The sequence below is a fragment of the Sprattus sprattus genome, assembly GCF_963457725.1.
Source record: "Sprattus sprattus genome assembly, chromosome: 16".
In the NCBI taxonomy this organism is placed as follows: Eukaryota; Metazoa; Chordata; class Actinopteri; order Clupeiformes; family Clupeidae; genus Sprattus; species Sprattus sprattus.
In genome coordinates, this window is record NC_137914.1 from 13,964,738 (window position 1) to 13,980,308 (window position 15,571).

Sequence of the window (15,571 nt, forward strand, 5' to 3'; positions counted from 1 at the left end):
TGAAAGCATTATGTATTTGTATTTGTATTTTTTTTACTTATTGAATGCAAAGATCACTCCTTTTCTCCTTTATATTTCCTATCTGTAGTATAACCATCAGGCCAGAAATTGGAGCGGTTCATTTCAGAATGAATAAAATTGAGTTCTTAAACTCTTAACTTTAGTTTAATTTAATACATGTTAGAGTTTTATAATGACCATGTGAAATTCTTATTAGTAAACAGAGGGCGTTGAAGGCAGTGAAGATCAGAAGGACCAATCAAAACTATCCATTTAGTTTTTAGGCCTGCCTATGGTCTACTGTGGAGTATCCATAGAAACAGGCATGACGGTGCCTGGCGTTGGCTGAGGAACGTACCTCGTAATGCGTTTGTTATAAGGCTGAATTGCTATCTTGTTTCCTTTTTACTTCCTAAATGTACCTCTTTGATCAATGGATCAATACAGTATTTTGGGTAGAATTGGCGAGGGAGCCCACGGCATTGTTTTCAAAGCGAAACACATCGAGGTCAGTCAATTTGCTAATGTTATCCTATGCTAGCTAAGATGTGATGCTAACTTTCTTGCGTGTTTAACGATACTTGTCTGCAATATATGTATAGTGTAGGATTAAATGCCTGATTTCACATTTTTGGATGACTAACGTTGGTTAGCAACTCAAATAACATTGTTTATGATCTGTAGCTAGCTAACGTTCAGTGATTTGCGACTTGGGCACATATTCACAATTGTGTCATAGTTCCCCGTAAGATATAATGTATCTAACTTAACTTAACGTAAGATATGGTATTGTAACTCGCGGGGCATTTTTTTTCAGACAGGGGAGACCGTGGCATTGAAAAAGGTTGCCTTAAGGAAGCTCGAGGATGGGATTCCTAATCAAGCACTAAGAGAAATCAAAGCTCTCCAAGAAATAGAGGATAATCAGTATGTAAGTAGACTCACTAATCAAACTTAATAATACAACGAATTATCTTAGTTGTGTGATGTAGCCTCCCTAGCAACAGCGTTTGAATTCTACCATTTTTCAGGTTGTGAAGCTGAAGGATGTCTTCCCTCACGGCACAGGCTTCGTGCTTGTGTTTGAGTACATGCTGTCAGACCTGTCAGAAGTCATCCGAAATTCTCAGAGGCCACTGACTGAATCGCAGGTCAAAGGTTACATGATGATGTTACTGAAAGGGGTGGCCTTCTGTCATGAAAACTCCATCATGCACCGTGTAAGGCCCATTTGGGTTCAGACTTAAATGTATTGTTTGTGTATAAATGAATTGGTCATTAACACCTTTGTTGCTACATTGTATACTAGAATGTCATATTAATTTTCATCGTGACCATATTTTTGTTTTCTTTTTTTGTTTATTTTGCCTCTCCAGGATCTAAAACCAGCTAACCTCTTGATAAGCTCCACTGGGCATCTCAAGATTGCTGACTTTGGTCTGGCCAGACTTTTCTCCAATGAGGGAGATAGGCTGTACAGTCATCAAGTGGCCACCAGGTAGCATCCTTCAGAGACTGTATAGTCAAAGAAACATCCATAACAGGAAGATATCTTGAATTTGAGTTAACCTCCTTGAAGGTGTAGACCACTTTGTTGGTATACCATGCACATGTAAGGTCACCTTCATGGGCTTGTGGTTGCATTTATTTAATGACAGGTCTTGTGTTTGATTAATAAGCTCACAATTCATAAGCTCACAATGCTCAGTATTGCAGCTGTAGTGTATTCCAGAAAAAGGTCATTAGGTTATCCCAATTGGGCACGTGGTAAAGTCAAGCCATCAGTGTTTTGCGTTCCTGCTACACCTATTCCAATGTGTGTCCATCTGTCATGATGTTTTTAGGTGGTACCGTGCACCAGAACTTCTTTACGGTGCCAGAAAATATGACGAAGGTGTGGACCTATGGTGAGATTCTTAATTATACTAGTATTACTTAAAGATGCTGTATTTTCAGGACTTTTCTTCAGTGAAACGGGTTATATATGTCCTGTAATTCTGTGCATAGGTTTGTATCCACCTAACCAGGCAGTAGATAGCAGAAGAGCACACCTTAACCATGTTATAGCTAAGAGTTCTTTCTGTTTTTAGGGCAGTCGGCTGCATTTTTGGGGAACTTCTGAACAACTCCCCTCTTTTTCCTGGAGAAAATGACATTGAGCAGCTTTGCTGTGTGCTGCGGGTACTTGGAACCCCCAATCATCGTGTGTGGCCGGTGAGTGGATAGTTAAACCAAAAAGGAAATTACACAGATGTAACAAAACATGGACAGAAGTCCTGCGACTCAGCTGACCGTAATATCTTCAAAAAATATCTTGAAAATATGTGATTTATGCTCTAACGTTGTTCCACGCTATTCTCCTTCATATTTAAATGTATTGGTTGTTCAGGAGATCACTGAGCTGCCAGATTACAACAAGATCACATTCAAGGAGAACCCTCCCATCCCTCTGGAGGAGATTGTTCCAGACACTTCTCCCCAGGCTGTGGACCTGCTCAAGAAGTTCCTGGTCTATCCATCAAAGCAGAGAATCAGTGCAAGACAGGTCAGAGGGTGCATTACCATGCACATGTTTTCTTTGTTAAAGTAAATTGTCTGTTAAAGTAAATTGTCAGGTTGTTAAGGTAAATTGTCACCATCATCTGACCATAGGCGTAGATTACGGGGGGGACCGGGGGGACATTTTACATTTTGTCCCGACCACTTTTAAATATGTGTAAACCAATTGCGACAGAAAAAATCCCCTACATACTCAACCAAAATCGTCGAGTCTATATCATGCATATGATCCACTCCGATCAATTCAATCTTTCAATTCAAAGATAATGTTGGTACTATCCTAACAGCACCAATAATAAACTAGTGATCTCACTCGATTGGATAGGCATCAACGATTTAACACAACAACAGTTCAATTAAGTTAAACACATAGGGGAACCACACAAAGTGTGGTGTAAAGGATAGTGAAAGTCTGTGTCTTTATTCTGCCTTCATATGTTCCGAATTATTGAGTCTGAAACAATAGAGAATGTGAAGCGGGAGCTTTGAGTTTCCTCTCTGCTTGTGTGGCTATATAGATGGCCAATTCAAAGTATGTGCTTGAGTACAATAAGGGTGCCAGGTTAGGAAAGAGGATGGTTTGTTTGCATGCAAGCCCCCGTGTCTCTGTGGGGCATAACTAACCCCAACACGTGGAGGCTATGGTGTGGCAAAGCCAACGACCCAATAATCTAACTGTAAAAAGAGATCAAAACCATAAAGCTCAGTAAATAAACCAAATCAATGCATCTGCATTGACAAAAGTTAAGCAGTCCTATGCTTAGTTATGTACAGTATATCGTTATTCTATTTTAGTTAGGTAGGCCCAGTAGGAGGAGAGGTGCGACCTCTTTACCTGGTGAAGGTTTCACAGAAACAGTTCCGTTAAAATCACACAATGAATAAATTAATCTCTGTCCCAATTGTATCTACATATCCGTCACCAAAATGTGTCCGAGGAGCTTTTCATCCTTTTCATCCCCACTGTTTCGGTCTGCAGGCATTGCTGCATCCCTACTTTTTCACGGACCCCATGCCCGCTCATCATTCCGAGCTACCCATTCCCCAGCGCGGGGGGAAGCACTCTCGCCAGCGTCTGCAGCCCCCGCACGAGTTCTCTGTAGACCGCCCTCTACAGGAAAGCTTGGTAGATCCCGCACTCATTGAGGGATATGCACAGTGATGATCGTGATGCTCTCATGGTAAATGCTACTTATTCATTCTTTTTATTGGCCACTTGGGTTTATTTATCCTCATTCATGTAATAATGTCAATGACCATAAAGAAAAGCCCCTTGGAAACTGATCTTTGTCACATGTGTTCCATAGATGGTCATTAAACGAACTCTATTTGTTCATGAACAAATACATTTCAGGAGTCCCGAAATAGTGTTTATAAAGGGCAAGTGCAACTGAAGGGGGTGAAAGAAAAGTTTCCCACCAGTAGACAAGTGCTGTCAAGTGCTGTGGGGGCATGTGTTTGAACTAGAGATAAGAGGAGCTGGTTTTGGATGGAAGAGGATGAAATGTGGTGTGTACATTGGAGATAAGACTCATTCATGGAAGTTTTCCTTAGGTTAATAGCCATCCTGGAACCTAAGAAAGTCAAAATTCTGAATTTTAAATAACTTTGTGTGTGTGTGTATTAATGTTAATGAAACGATATAATTGTAAATGTTAATATGAATACAAATGTACTGGAACCTTTGCCTTAAACAATAAAGCACATTTTTCAATTCAGTTATGTTCTCTTATGTTAAGGTTTCCCTAGTATTGTGTTACCGTTGGGTTGGTAGGTTTAATCTGCTTGTACTGCCTTTATCTCCTCAGCCAAGCATACCACTACAAACTAACATCAGTCATCTGAACCTCCCTGACATAGCGGTTTACCTTATGACATTCTCTGTGCCTTTGCATATGTCGTTTTATTAATAAAGTGGTTTATTATCTATTACCTTACTATTGGCCAATCCTTTGTTTTAACATTGTGCAGTTGGTACTGCCAGGACAAAGACCCCATCTCTACTCTGCTACCTTCGTCTCTTCCCTATAACCTCATAAAAAGAAGTTGCTGCAGCCTTGTCCCTATTGTGAATTTCACTTCCTCCATTTTGGACTGTCTATTACCCAACAAAGGCTGAGTTGTTGAAAAGCTACAGAGGAAACACTCGACTTATATCTTCACGCATGCAAACACTGAAGAGACTGGAGGCTATTAATAGCATAATATCCCTTATCATTTTAACATGGTAAGTCACCAATGAATGAAGAGCAGTACAAAGCAACACAGACACTAGGTGGAAAGTGTAGCATTGATGTGGAGGTGCTTACCGGCTGAGTGCATTTGGTGTACATGGCTTATTTCACTTCAGAGTCTTCAAGTAGCACCAAAAGGAGAATTAAAAAAATATATTAGTTATTTGCCATTTGGAAATGTGAGCATATTTTTGGGGAATTTTGATATTTCGTTACTTTCTTACCACCAGGAATATAATATGCACTCCAAAACCTGTATATGATAACAGCTTTTATGGGTATATGTGCCTAAACACTGAACAAAGGTTTCTTTATGTCATTATATGTTAAATTACAAAAATCATCATTGATCCTACACCACCATGTCAGCCACCGTTCCTCTTCCCCCTCAACACCCACACTTCTGGCGAATTTCCCTGAGAAATGAATAGACAAAGGAAGGAGAACAGTCTATTTTGCCTAACAAATTACGTCCACAGTCCTTTACTGTCTGGGTCCCTGTGACACTATTAGGCCATATCTTTGAGTTTGATTGCAGCGTTTGTCATATTTGCATTCAAGCTCTCTGCTCAACTTGCTCGGTTCAGTTGGGGTGATATTGAACGATCTCCTTTGCATTGTTTTTACTTTTGCTTGCCTTCATCTGACTAGTACTTTCACCCAATTTATAAAGCAGTGACTTCAATTAACTTTAAAATACCAGAGTTAGTGGCTCAAAAATGTTTCTACCTCACAAACTGCCATTCATGAATATCCACGTTCCAGTGAGGAGTTCGTAATTGTTTGTGTGCAAAGTGAACGAAATTAAATGTAAATCCTATAAATGATTTTTTGCATTTTTGTAACTAACTTTAATACTAGACTATGAAGTACTTGAATTGCTAGATTTGATCTATAGCCAACCTTGAAAGCAGAACAATACCATCTTATTATTATAATTCGTTTTTATTATAAGGTCCTCAGCTTAATGTGCAGCACGTGGCTTTGTGTCCAATTGGTTAAACTGCAGGAGAGTAAGTAACTAGGCAAGTCGAGTCTAACTGGTTAAGTTTTACAGAGCTTTGACTCAAATCTGTATAGACCCCCAAGACATTGCATCTACTTTCTAAAGTGTTAAAAGTAGAAAGTGAAATTTTGGCACATGTTGAACACTGCGAGATGCCACTGACATGCGCTTCCTGATGCTGAGAATAACTGGTGCAGGAGGTGTGTCTTTCAAAGAGTGTTTTCTAAAGTTGTGCCCCTGTGTGTGAGCCCTCCCTTTGTGCCCTGTTTGTAACCTTAGGCAGTGGTACTCGCTGCCAGTTATCGCTCACCCACTGTGCCACATGGTATCTCACCTCCTTCTACTAATCCACATCTGCCTCAGAGAGATACGAGACTGCATAAACAGGTAAGGGCTTAACTGCTGTACTTGCCATAATCCACTACCACTGAAGTGTTTGATAGCTGGGTGCATATTTTCAGGTTTTAAAAAAAATAACCAGTTATAGAAGTTCCTTAAAAAATATTATTGTTGTCGATATCAATTTAATATTTGTACTTATTTAAAAAAAAAAAAAAAAAAAAACTCATGGGTTTTGAATTTTCAGATGCACAAGTCTGAATGTAGGTATGACAGCTCTGTGTAGATGGAAATACTGTACATGGTGCCATCATCATTCATTCCGCAATACTAATGCAGTAGAACAGGCAAAGAAAAGTGCCTCATTCAGAGCCCTCAAGCGACACTGAAATCTTCAGTATTTCGCCATGCTGATAACTTTAGTCTGAATGTATGTATAACAGCCTTGTGTAGATGGAAATATGGTGCATAGTGCAATCATCATTCATGTTTATAATACCAATGAAGTACTTATTACTAACTGAAGTATTTCACCAGGCTAATAACTTTGTTTGTAGCGTAAACTGTAAGTGATTTCACATAACACCAGAGTTAAGTTGTACTCTATTGAATCAGGCACCTGCAATCTGCCTATGTACCCATCTCTAGGAACATTTCCTTATCCTCTGCATCAGATCAGACCGTTGGTTCTAACCTTAGCGCAGATATGCAAATGAAGGGGCAATAACAGACATTTATGAAAAATGTGTTTCCTTCATCCATGAAATTCAAAAGGAGAGAAACTGATTGTGATTTTGATTATGCGCAAAGAATGGAAAATTCCGTTGGAACATCTGCATTTGTGGAAAAAAATGATTCTATGCTCTGAATTAGCCATGGCCCTTTTGCTGAATGTTACTTTACCATTTCAACAGTCAATCACACGGTCTCAGCAGCATTCATGTTTGAGTGTGCAGCAGCGGTGATAGATGCCTCCATGGAGCAGTCACGTTGGTTGTCCCCGGCATTCCTGCCCTCCGAAGCCTTGGCAGCCTTCTCCTCTGAGTCTGCTTTTATGCCTCCACCTGAAGAGGAGCCATCATGCTCTGGTGTGGAGACTGACCTCAGTGTGCTGCCATCCATCTTCACCAGCTCAGCACACAGTCGACACACTCCATCATACAGACACAGTCCAGGTCAGTCATCATAAATCCCAAACACTGGTATGACTGCAAAGCACACTTACACTAATGTGTGCATAAATGTCAAGATAAAAAATGTAACTTCTCGATCTCTGTACTTGTAGTGGTATTTATTATAAGCGAACAGAATAACAATGTAAATGACAGTACGATTTTTGACTTGCTTCATATGCTTTCAAACATTTATATACTCAACAAATAGTTGTCTCCCTGCATTTTCATCTTTTCCCATACAGTTCGACAGGTGTACTCCTCCCCTTCCTTCCTGAATAACATGTCCTGGTTAGATGGCTCGGCAGGGCAACCCCCGACTGCCTCTTATCCCCCACACTCCTCTTCCTCCTCCTGGCACAGCAGCCCTTTCTCCAAAGGCTCCCTCCACCCGAGCCAGCACCTCTCCCCATCCTTCCTCCCCAACGTCGCCTCTCTCTCCTCCCTCAAGTCACTGAGGATGGAGCCCCTTGCCCCTGGCCAGGATTTCAAGGAGAACCTCCGGCTCCAGGAGTGTGTGAAGGGAGAGAGACTGACTCCTCATGAAGGGGGTGAAGAGGCCACCCGTCTCCACACTCCCCACTTGATCAGCCCCACAGCGGGAGGGGGCTACAGCCACTCCCCACAGTCCCACTCATACACTCCCACACACTACACTGCATATGTGCCTCCCCCACAAGACCACAGCACCGCTGGCATCTACCTGCCCTCCTCCTTCTCCCCAAAAATACGGAACAAGATGGCATTCTTTCCGCCAGGTAAGCCAACTGAATGAAGGTCTCTCTGGTGCAAAACAGGGTTTCACAACAGTTTCTTGATGCTGTAAGAACATGGCACTGCAGAATGAATTAGCTTAATTAGAAAAGATACACAATACCAATACACCAAAAGTGTCAGAACAGATGTAACGATAATACGTGTACCCTCAAAGTGTTTTATGTTGCATTGCCTTTTGAGTCATTGAGTAATTAATGTAATTGTATCAGGCATTTATGATGTGACTGAGGTGCTAAAGGGACAATGTGTACCGCACATGAATTTTGAATTCCATTTGTGTTCTGTACTGTGACAGAGGCAAGGGAGTGTGTGAACTGTGGGGCCACAGCCACCCCACTCTGGAGGCGAGATGGTACAGGCCACTACCTCTGTAATGCCTGTGGACTATACCACAAAATGAATGGACAGAATCGACCTCTCATTCGGCCCAAGAAGAGACTGGTAAGGTTCTTTAATGATAATACGATTTTCACACCATGCCATACTGTTGATGGGTCTAAAAAGTCTGCATTTCTTTTATTCTTTGTTATTATTATCCATACACTGTTAAGTCTCAGGACAAAATAGCACCTTTTTAGGTTCTTCAGTTTGTTCCAATAAAGGCACCCCAAAAGCTTAAAGTTAGGACCCTTAAATTAAAGTCTCATTATTGGTTATCAGCTTAGTATCTGCTCTGGTTGTCTCCCAGGTTGTAATGTAAAAAAGATACCCATGTAAAGAAATGTATACATGTATACAAAGAATATTTTAAATCGTTGTTGTTCTATAAATGTAGTACCTGTGTACTGTAGTAACTGATTAATTTTCATCTCTAAAGGTTGTTAGTAAGAGGGTGGGCACTCAGTGTGCCAACTGCCACACCAGCACAACAACCCTCTGGAGACGCAATGCCAGTGGAGATCCAGTGTGCAACGCCTGTGGCCTATACTTCAAACTCCACAACGTGAGCATCCTCACTCTCTTACTTAGGAATGTTGAATTCAGAAGGCCATGTTTAGGAAAAGTACAAAACGTGCTCTCTACTTGTACCATAATACAAATAAACTGGTGCTTAATATTGACGTTATCTCCCTCAATTACAAAAGTAAGATCTTCAGAGGGAAATTATGCATCTGACTTATCTGTTAATGTGAACTGAATTAAGGTTCAGTCACGATCCCCACCTGCATGTGATGTAAAGGAGGAGGAGAAATGACAAATATAAACTTAACTGGTTTTCCTTATACCAGGTGAATAGACCTCTTACCATGAAGAAGGATGGTATCCAGACACGCAACCGCAAAGTGTCCAGCAAGAGCAGGAAGGGCAAGAGAGGCTGCCTGTCAGAGACAGACTTCTACCCCCACATATCCAGGGGCCCTTCCTCTGAGCAGCACATAGACTCTTACCCTACAGGCTCTGCTCCTTTCCTCTCCTACAACCACTCACCACACATCATCCCCTCTTCCCCTTCACTACACCCTGCTGTCTCCCTGCCCTACCCGTACCATCCAAACACTAGTCTGATTCCCACACTCATGGGAGAGTCCAGGGTATATTAATCTGATGAAAATGAAGCCAAGCATAGTAATGTGTTTCTAATATTTGCATATACCCTTACTGACAAATGTGCATCAGATATCAGTGCAGTCATATTGTTTTTTTAAGGCTGCTGTCGAAATTAATAAAACTTTTTAATTCAATGTGGCAAATGAGTATTGTGTCAGTGATGTGAGGTCTTTTGTCTTTTTGAATTCAACATTATAATGAATACGATTTGTTTTGTAAAAGGCATTCTGGTTTTAATGAAGATTTGATTGTATAAAAAGTCATTGTTGTAGTCAATGTGGTAAACCATTCTTATCAATCCAGAGTAGACAACGTAACAGAAACATTTATATCCCCCTCCTGCCTCTAATATTTTGACGTGGTTAGGCCTGAAGGCTATCATGCAATTGCCTGTGGGAGGTGGAATATACTCTTTCAGTCTTTCATAGGAAGTATGCAAATCTTTTTTTGCCGTTATGTACTGGCATTACAACAATGTTAGAAAAAACATTAGATTAGATCTGTTTTACAATTGTTTTTTCATTTAAAAAAGCCAATCATTCCTCAAACCAGCTCGGCAATCTGTTGTAGATACAGATTTCATATATAATCAGTTAAAACAGTTGATATTTTCAATTCAAACTGATAATTAACCATTATGTTGCAAATAGAGAACACATTTCTGTATTGTACAGTTTTTATACTGTCTGTGGTAACTGTACTTCATAAATTGCAAGTGCCTCAATATTTGCTGCCAGGAAACAGACACAGTTCAATTCTCCGTGTTATAACACAGTACACCATATAGTGTTCAATATTAATGGGTTAAGATTGTGCCTGACGTGAATAAATTAGCTGAGGTTGAGAATGGATGAGATAGTTGAGGCCTCTTCACGGGTGGTGTGCCCATTGGCAAAAAAAAACTTGCATGACTAACTTCAGCCATCACCTAGCACCAGGGTGTATTAAAACTGAGTGGAGCCCACTCTCCCGTATAGAGAGCCCAGCTTGGTTCTGATACACCCTTTACAGATGTGAGATCCACAAAATAGCTTTATGTGACACCATATGCAGGGTTTGTAGATCATAGCAAGTACAGTAACAGCCTCAGCAACTGAAGAAACTTTTCAAGACAGGAAAATATATAACCTTTTCTGACCTTTCAGACAGGCTCAGCTCTTTTCTGATTGGGGCACAGGAAGTACTGGACAAAGGAATGGGGCCTTTGGATTCACTGGAACTTAGGTACTGAAAACTGGCATAATGGTGTACACACAGCAGGAGATGTATCTTCACGACTCCTTCATAACTGTTCCTCTCTGCCTCTCTCCCTCCCTCCCCCCTAGCCTCCATCTGTTTCACAGTTGACCACATAGCTCTGCTCCTCAGCCCCATGTTGGAGCCACATTGTGCAACGCAGGAGGCTTATGGTTTTCCGGACTTTCAGAAAAAAGTGCTAAAGGATAGGGGAGATGCACAGATGGGAGCCTGTTTGTGATGTCGTGGCCGCACTCCCACGCATTTTAGATTGGCAAGTTGGTCATGTTGTTATTTTTTTCGCTTCCTCTGTTCTGAGTGAGCCCAATTTATCTAATGGGCTGAATGGCCATGTGTGAGGGAAATGGCAACGAATGACACGGGGAGATTAGCAACCACAGGACACGTCCAGCTAACGCACATACCCATCCGTTGGTGCCCATGGCCTCAGTGATTCCCTCCCATGCACATTAACACACACACACACACACACACACAAACACACACACACACACATTTTGAGACCTGCATTTCTCTAACCGACTGTGCACTGTCATTTGTCATTTGAAAACCACCAGTCTCTCCAGATGTGCACACACAAACACTCCCCTGTTACACTATTGTCAACCGTCTGTGAAGAATATATCTGGAATGGCATGTTTTTACGCATACTTTTTTGTGTAATATTGCCTCTTGAAGGGAGCATTTTCCTGGTGTAGGTTAATGTATGGTCTCAGTCCACAGTTAAATGCTTTGGTGTTGACTATTAGGTAACCTCTCTGAACAGCTTGTTCCATCCAGCAGTCAGACATTTTTTACACTAATTTCTAATTTCACAGAGAGATGCTCCGGAGGTCTACAATGCTTGGGACAAATGATGTCCCCGTTTTTGGTGGCCTGTCTCTGGCTTAAGCTGTCCCCAGAACGGTGAATTACAAACACACCTGAAACCCTTAAGAAAGACTGGACAGCATAGCAGATGGGCAGACATCTCATTGTGCTTGTTTTGGTCAACAGAGGGGGCTAGCAGCTCGCTATAGAAGCTTCATATCACTGTTACTCTTCTACTTACCACTTGCTTGTATAGTTCTAGGCTCAATCTCAATGTACATTCTCTTAGGGGTTTCAGGTGTGTTTGTAATTCACCGTTCTGGGGACAGCTTTAGCCAGGGACAGGCCACCAAAAACGTGGACACGGTGGCTCAGGTGCTTGCACTGCCGCCTCACAGCAAGAAGGTCATGGGTTTGATTCCCGCATAGGGCGCTGTTGGCTCTGGGGCGCAGGTCCTCCTCAGACCTTCAGGGCTCAGGTGGGCTGTCTCTTCTGTGTGGAGTTTGCATGTTCTCCCCGTGTTCACAAGGGGTTTCCTCCAATAAGAACCCCAACAGAAAAAACATGCAAAACAGAACATTCTCCTGGCCGTCTGTGACCGAGACGACAGTTCACTTGGTCCCCGGGCGCTGAGAAGCTGCCCACTGCTCCTGGAGGGTCCTGTAGGAAGTACATTCCGGGATGGGTGAAATGCAGAGTGTACATTTCATAGCGACCTCAGGCCTGCGTGCAGCTAGCGTGTGCGTGTGTTTGTGTGTGTGTGTCCTGTGTAGCCAGAGATGGGCAGTATTTCAATTACTTGTATTTGAAATACTGGTTAATTTGCTTTTGAGTATTTTGTAATTTGTATTTGATAGGGCCGATAAAAAATCGAATGTAATTTGTAACAAAATACTTTAGAGTGGAGTAATTTTGTATTTAAAATACTCAAATTACTTTCTCCAGTGTTTAGGCAGAAGGAGATTTTTTTTCTGCCAGATTCTACCACTAGACCATCTGATCTGCCTCTGAATGTCATTGTCGAATCAGTCAATTTGCCAAAGTGTTGCTTCTTATGGCCCGCCCCTTTTTGGGGCGAAAAGGAAATCACCCCAGATCTCTCTCATTGACTCTCATGTTAAATCAATTTTTTTCACAAAACAGGGTTGTGGTCGAAAACTTAGAAAGCTGTCTTGATCCTTGTCAATTTATCTTCAGTACACCGACTTAAAGGAGGTTCTTTCAAAGAGCGAATCGAGTTGTTGCACTGAACGTTAGCCATCTTGACACAATGTGACTTGATGAAAGCCGTGTGATGTCCTTATACGCAATTAGAGCTAAGGTCCGGGACGCGATCTGGCACTCCGCGCCTGGGCGAGACTCTCCACTTAGTGAATGAGGCGCACCTCACCTAGGACGCGATTTGGCACTCCGCGCCTGGGCGAGACGCTCCACTTTGTGAATGAGGCGCGCCTCACCTAGGACGCGATCTGGCACTCCGCGCTGCATTGCATGGAGGCAGGGGCCCGGGCGCACATGAGACTCTTATTAAAGATCTTAGCCTACTATAAACGTTGTTGAGACTCGCACTAAAGAGCTTACTCATTCTCACAGAGACAAAACAAATAGCTACATGGTCATTTATCTGTGCGATGTCACATGTGTGCGCCAGTGTTGTCAATCACATGAGGGCGCCAATGTTGTCAAAGATAATCTGTAACTTGTGGAAGTTGTATTGTTAAACTGTGAGTACTTTGGTAGATTAAAGGCACAATATGCAACAATTATGCTTCAGGATTAGGGTTAGGATAAGCAGTTTAACCTTAAAATAACAGCTTAAAAAAAATTGGGGCGCTACAATGACTTTTAATACGGAGAATTGCGTCCGTGCCAATGGCATAGCAGGGTCCATAGACATATAACTGCCTTCTGTAGTTTTGCCTGCCGATGCCCGCCGACCTGACTTTGATTACCTTCTGCCTATCTAGTAAGTAGATTATTTGCCGTCTTGCTTAGTCTTGTGTTGCACATGATTGATGTTTGACTGTGTAAGGACAGTCGTTGAGTAATTAGTTTGTCATAATGTCAAAGTCAGCACATTTCAAGAGATTTCGTTAGTTTTAGCTGCTAGCATACCTTTAGCGAATAGCTATTAATCCTTAATGCACCTTTAAAGTATAAACTTTGAATACAAATGCTAGTACAACTTCTATACGTTATCTGTTAGGTTGTGAGTGTGCAGTGGTAATGTAAGTTGGATACGTAAAATGTATTTTAGGAAATAAATGACATTGCTTGACGTGAAGCTATTTGTCTCTATTTTGTTACCGACTTTCAACTTAATAAAAATCTCAACAAAGTTTATAGTAGGCTACTTGATTGTTTTGTCTCTGTGAGAATGAGTAAGATCTTTAGTAAGAGTCTCAACAACGTTTAGGCTAAGATCTTTAAAAAGAGTCTCATCGGCGCGGAGTGCCAGATCGCGTCCTAGTCCTTACCTTGCAATTACGTATGACGAAAGCACGGTGGGCCCTCCCGGAAGCCATAGAGATTGCAATGAGAGCCCTGTGGCGGCGGTTACAAACATGAAAAAAAGGATACGGAACCACTGACATGGGCCCGTCATAATAGCCTGCACCTGGCCCCGTGGTTACTTCGTTACGCCACTGAATAGCCCAAACCTGAATGTTCTGCTATACCAAATTGTGAGAAAACTGAAAGTTCAGAAAAAGTATTTCCTGTATTTTAAAAATACAAAATACATGTATTGTATTTTGTTACATTTTCTGGCAACAGTATTTTGTATTTTATTTTGATACATTTATTTGAGGGGTATTTTGTATTTTGTATCAAAATACATTTTGCTGTGTGTAGCCATCATAAATCCACGTGTGTGTTGCAGTGTGTCACTTGTGGCAATAAAAACTGACTGAAGTCAGCCTTGCTTTGTTTTGTTTGTGTACAGACTCACAGACCTTGACTTTGACCAGCTTACATGGTCAAAATACATGAGACTGTCCCCCTTTTTAGATAAAAGCATTGCATATTTTTGAAATGGAAATATCCCCGGTTTTCATTTCAGAAATCTGGTCACCTTACTTTGGAATGCACTTTGGATAAGACTTCAGAAGTTTCTATATTTTTTGGGCAAATCACTGAATGACTGAGTGGCTTCCGTCACCTTCCGTCCCTCATCTTTTAGTAATAAATGTGCCAAAAACTCAAATCCAGGGGTTAGACTGTAACTTCATTCAAATTTCTAACAATCAATAGAAGTGTGCCAAATTGGTTTAGAATCATCATATCCACACATGGGTTTCACATAATGGACGATCATGCTTTACTCATCTGAGGAACTCAATATAATGTTGCTGTTCCTTGGCTAAGAGCAAGAGATTACAGTCAGACACATGGACTTGCTTTAATTTTCCATCAACCAAGGCTCAAGTGATATCCAGCTGTAGGTTGTGGTTTATTTCTTGTTTGCAAAACCTTTCGCTCTTTGTAATCACTCTCATCCCCTTCTCATTTCATTTTAATAGTTACTATTCATTTAACATGAGGTCCATTGGCCCTTTCCTATCTAGGGATCACCTATATCATTTTGGATACTCTTTGCAGCTCACGGTTTAAATCATATCATAGACCCTTTAACTGATTGAGAAGTGGCAATCTAAGACATTACAATTTTGACAGGATCTTAGTGTTGAACAGCTTAAGAGGGTAGGCCTACAGACAACAAGAAGTTTAAATACATTCCAAAAACTGTTAACATTATGAACACAGGGGAGCCTTTAGGTGTATGAACGTGATCAACCAATTTGAAAAGGTTGGTCACGGTTGTTTGAAAAATAGTCAGTAATTCCAAATATTTCCTAAGTGATTCCAA

At 41.3% G+C, this 15,571-nt stretch overlaps 2 protein-coding genes across 2 annotated transcripts; both read left to right on the forward strand.

The window, feature by feature from the left end:
• Window positions 1-364: 364 nt before the first annotated feature.
• Window positions 365-3,721, forward strand: cdk20 (cyclin dependent kinase 20; the record flags this gene model as incomplete). Its single annotated transcript, XM_080853684.1, has 8 exons — window positions 365-508; window positions 818-931; window positions 1,032-1,220; window positions 1,377-1,498; window positions 1,845-1,907; window positions 2,091-2,214; window positions 2,390-2,545; window positions 3,539-3,721. Exons 1-8 carry the CDS (start codon window positions 434-436, stop codon window positions 3,719-3,721), a joined length of 1,026 nt encoding a protein of 341 aa, XP_080709810.1. The 5' UTR covers window positions 365-433.
• Window positions 3,722-7,078: 3,357 nt separating this feature from the next.
• gata1b (GATA binding protein 1b) lies at window positions 7,079-9,628 on the forward strand (the record flags this gene model as incomplete). Its single annotated transcript, XM_080853411.1, has 5 exons — window positions 7,079-7,313; window positions 7,556-8,068; window positions 8,383-8,528; window positions 8,905-9,030; window positions 9,317-9,628. The coding sequence occupies 5 exons, from the start codon at window positions 7,079-7,081 to the stop codon at window positions 9,626-9,628; spliced, it is 1,332 nt and encodes a 443-aa protein (XP_080709537.1).
• Between the last annotated feature and the right edge of the window lie 5,943 nt (window positions 9,629-15,571).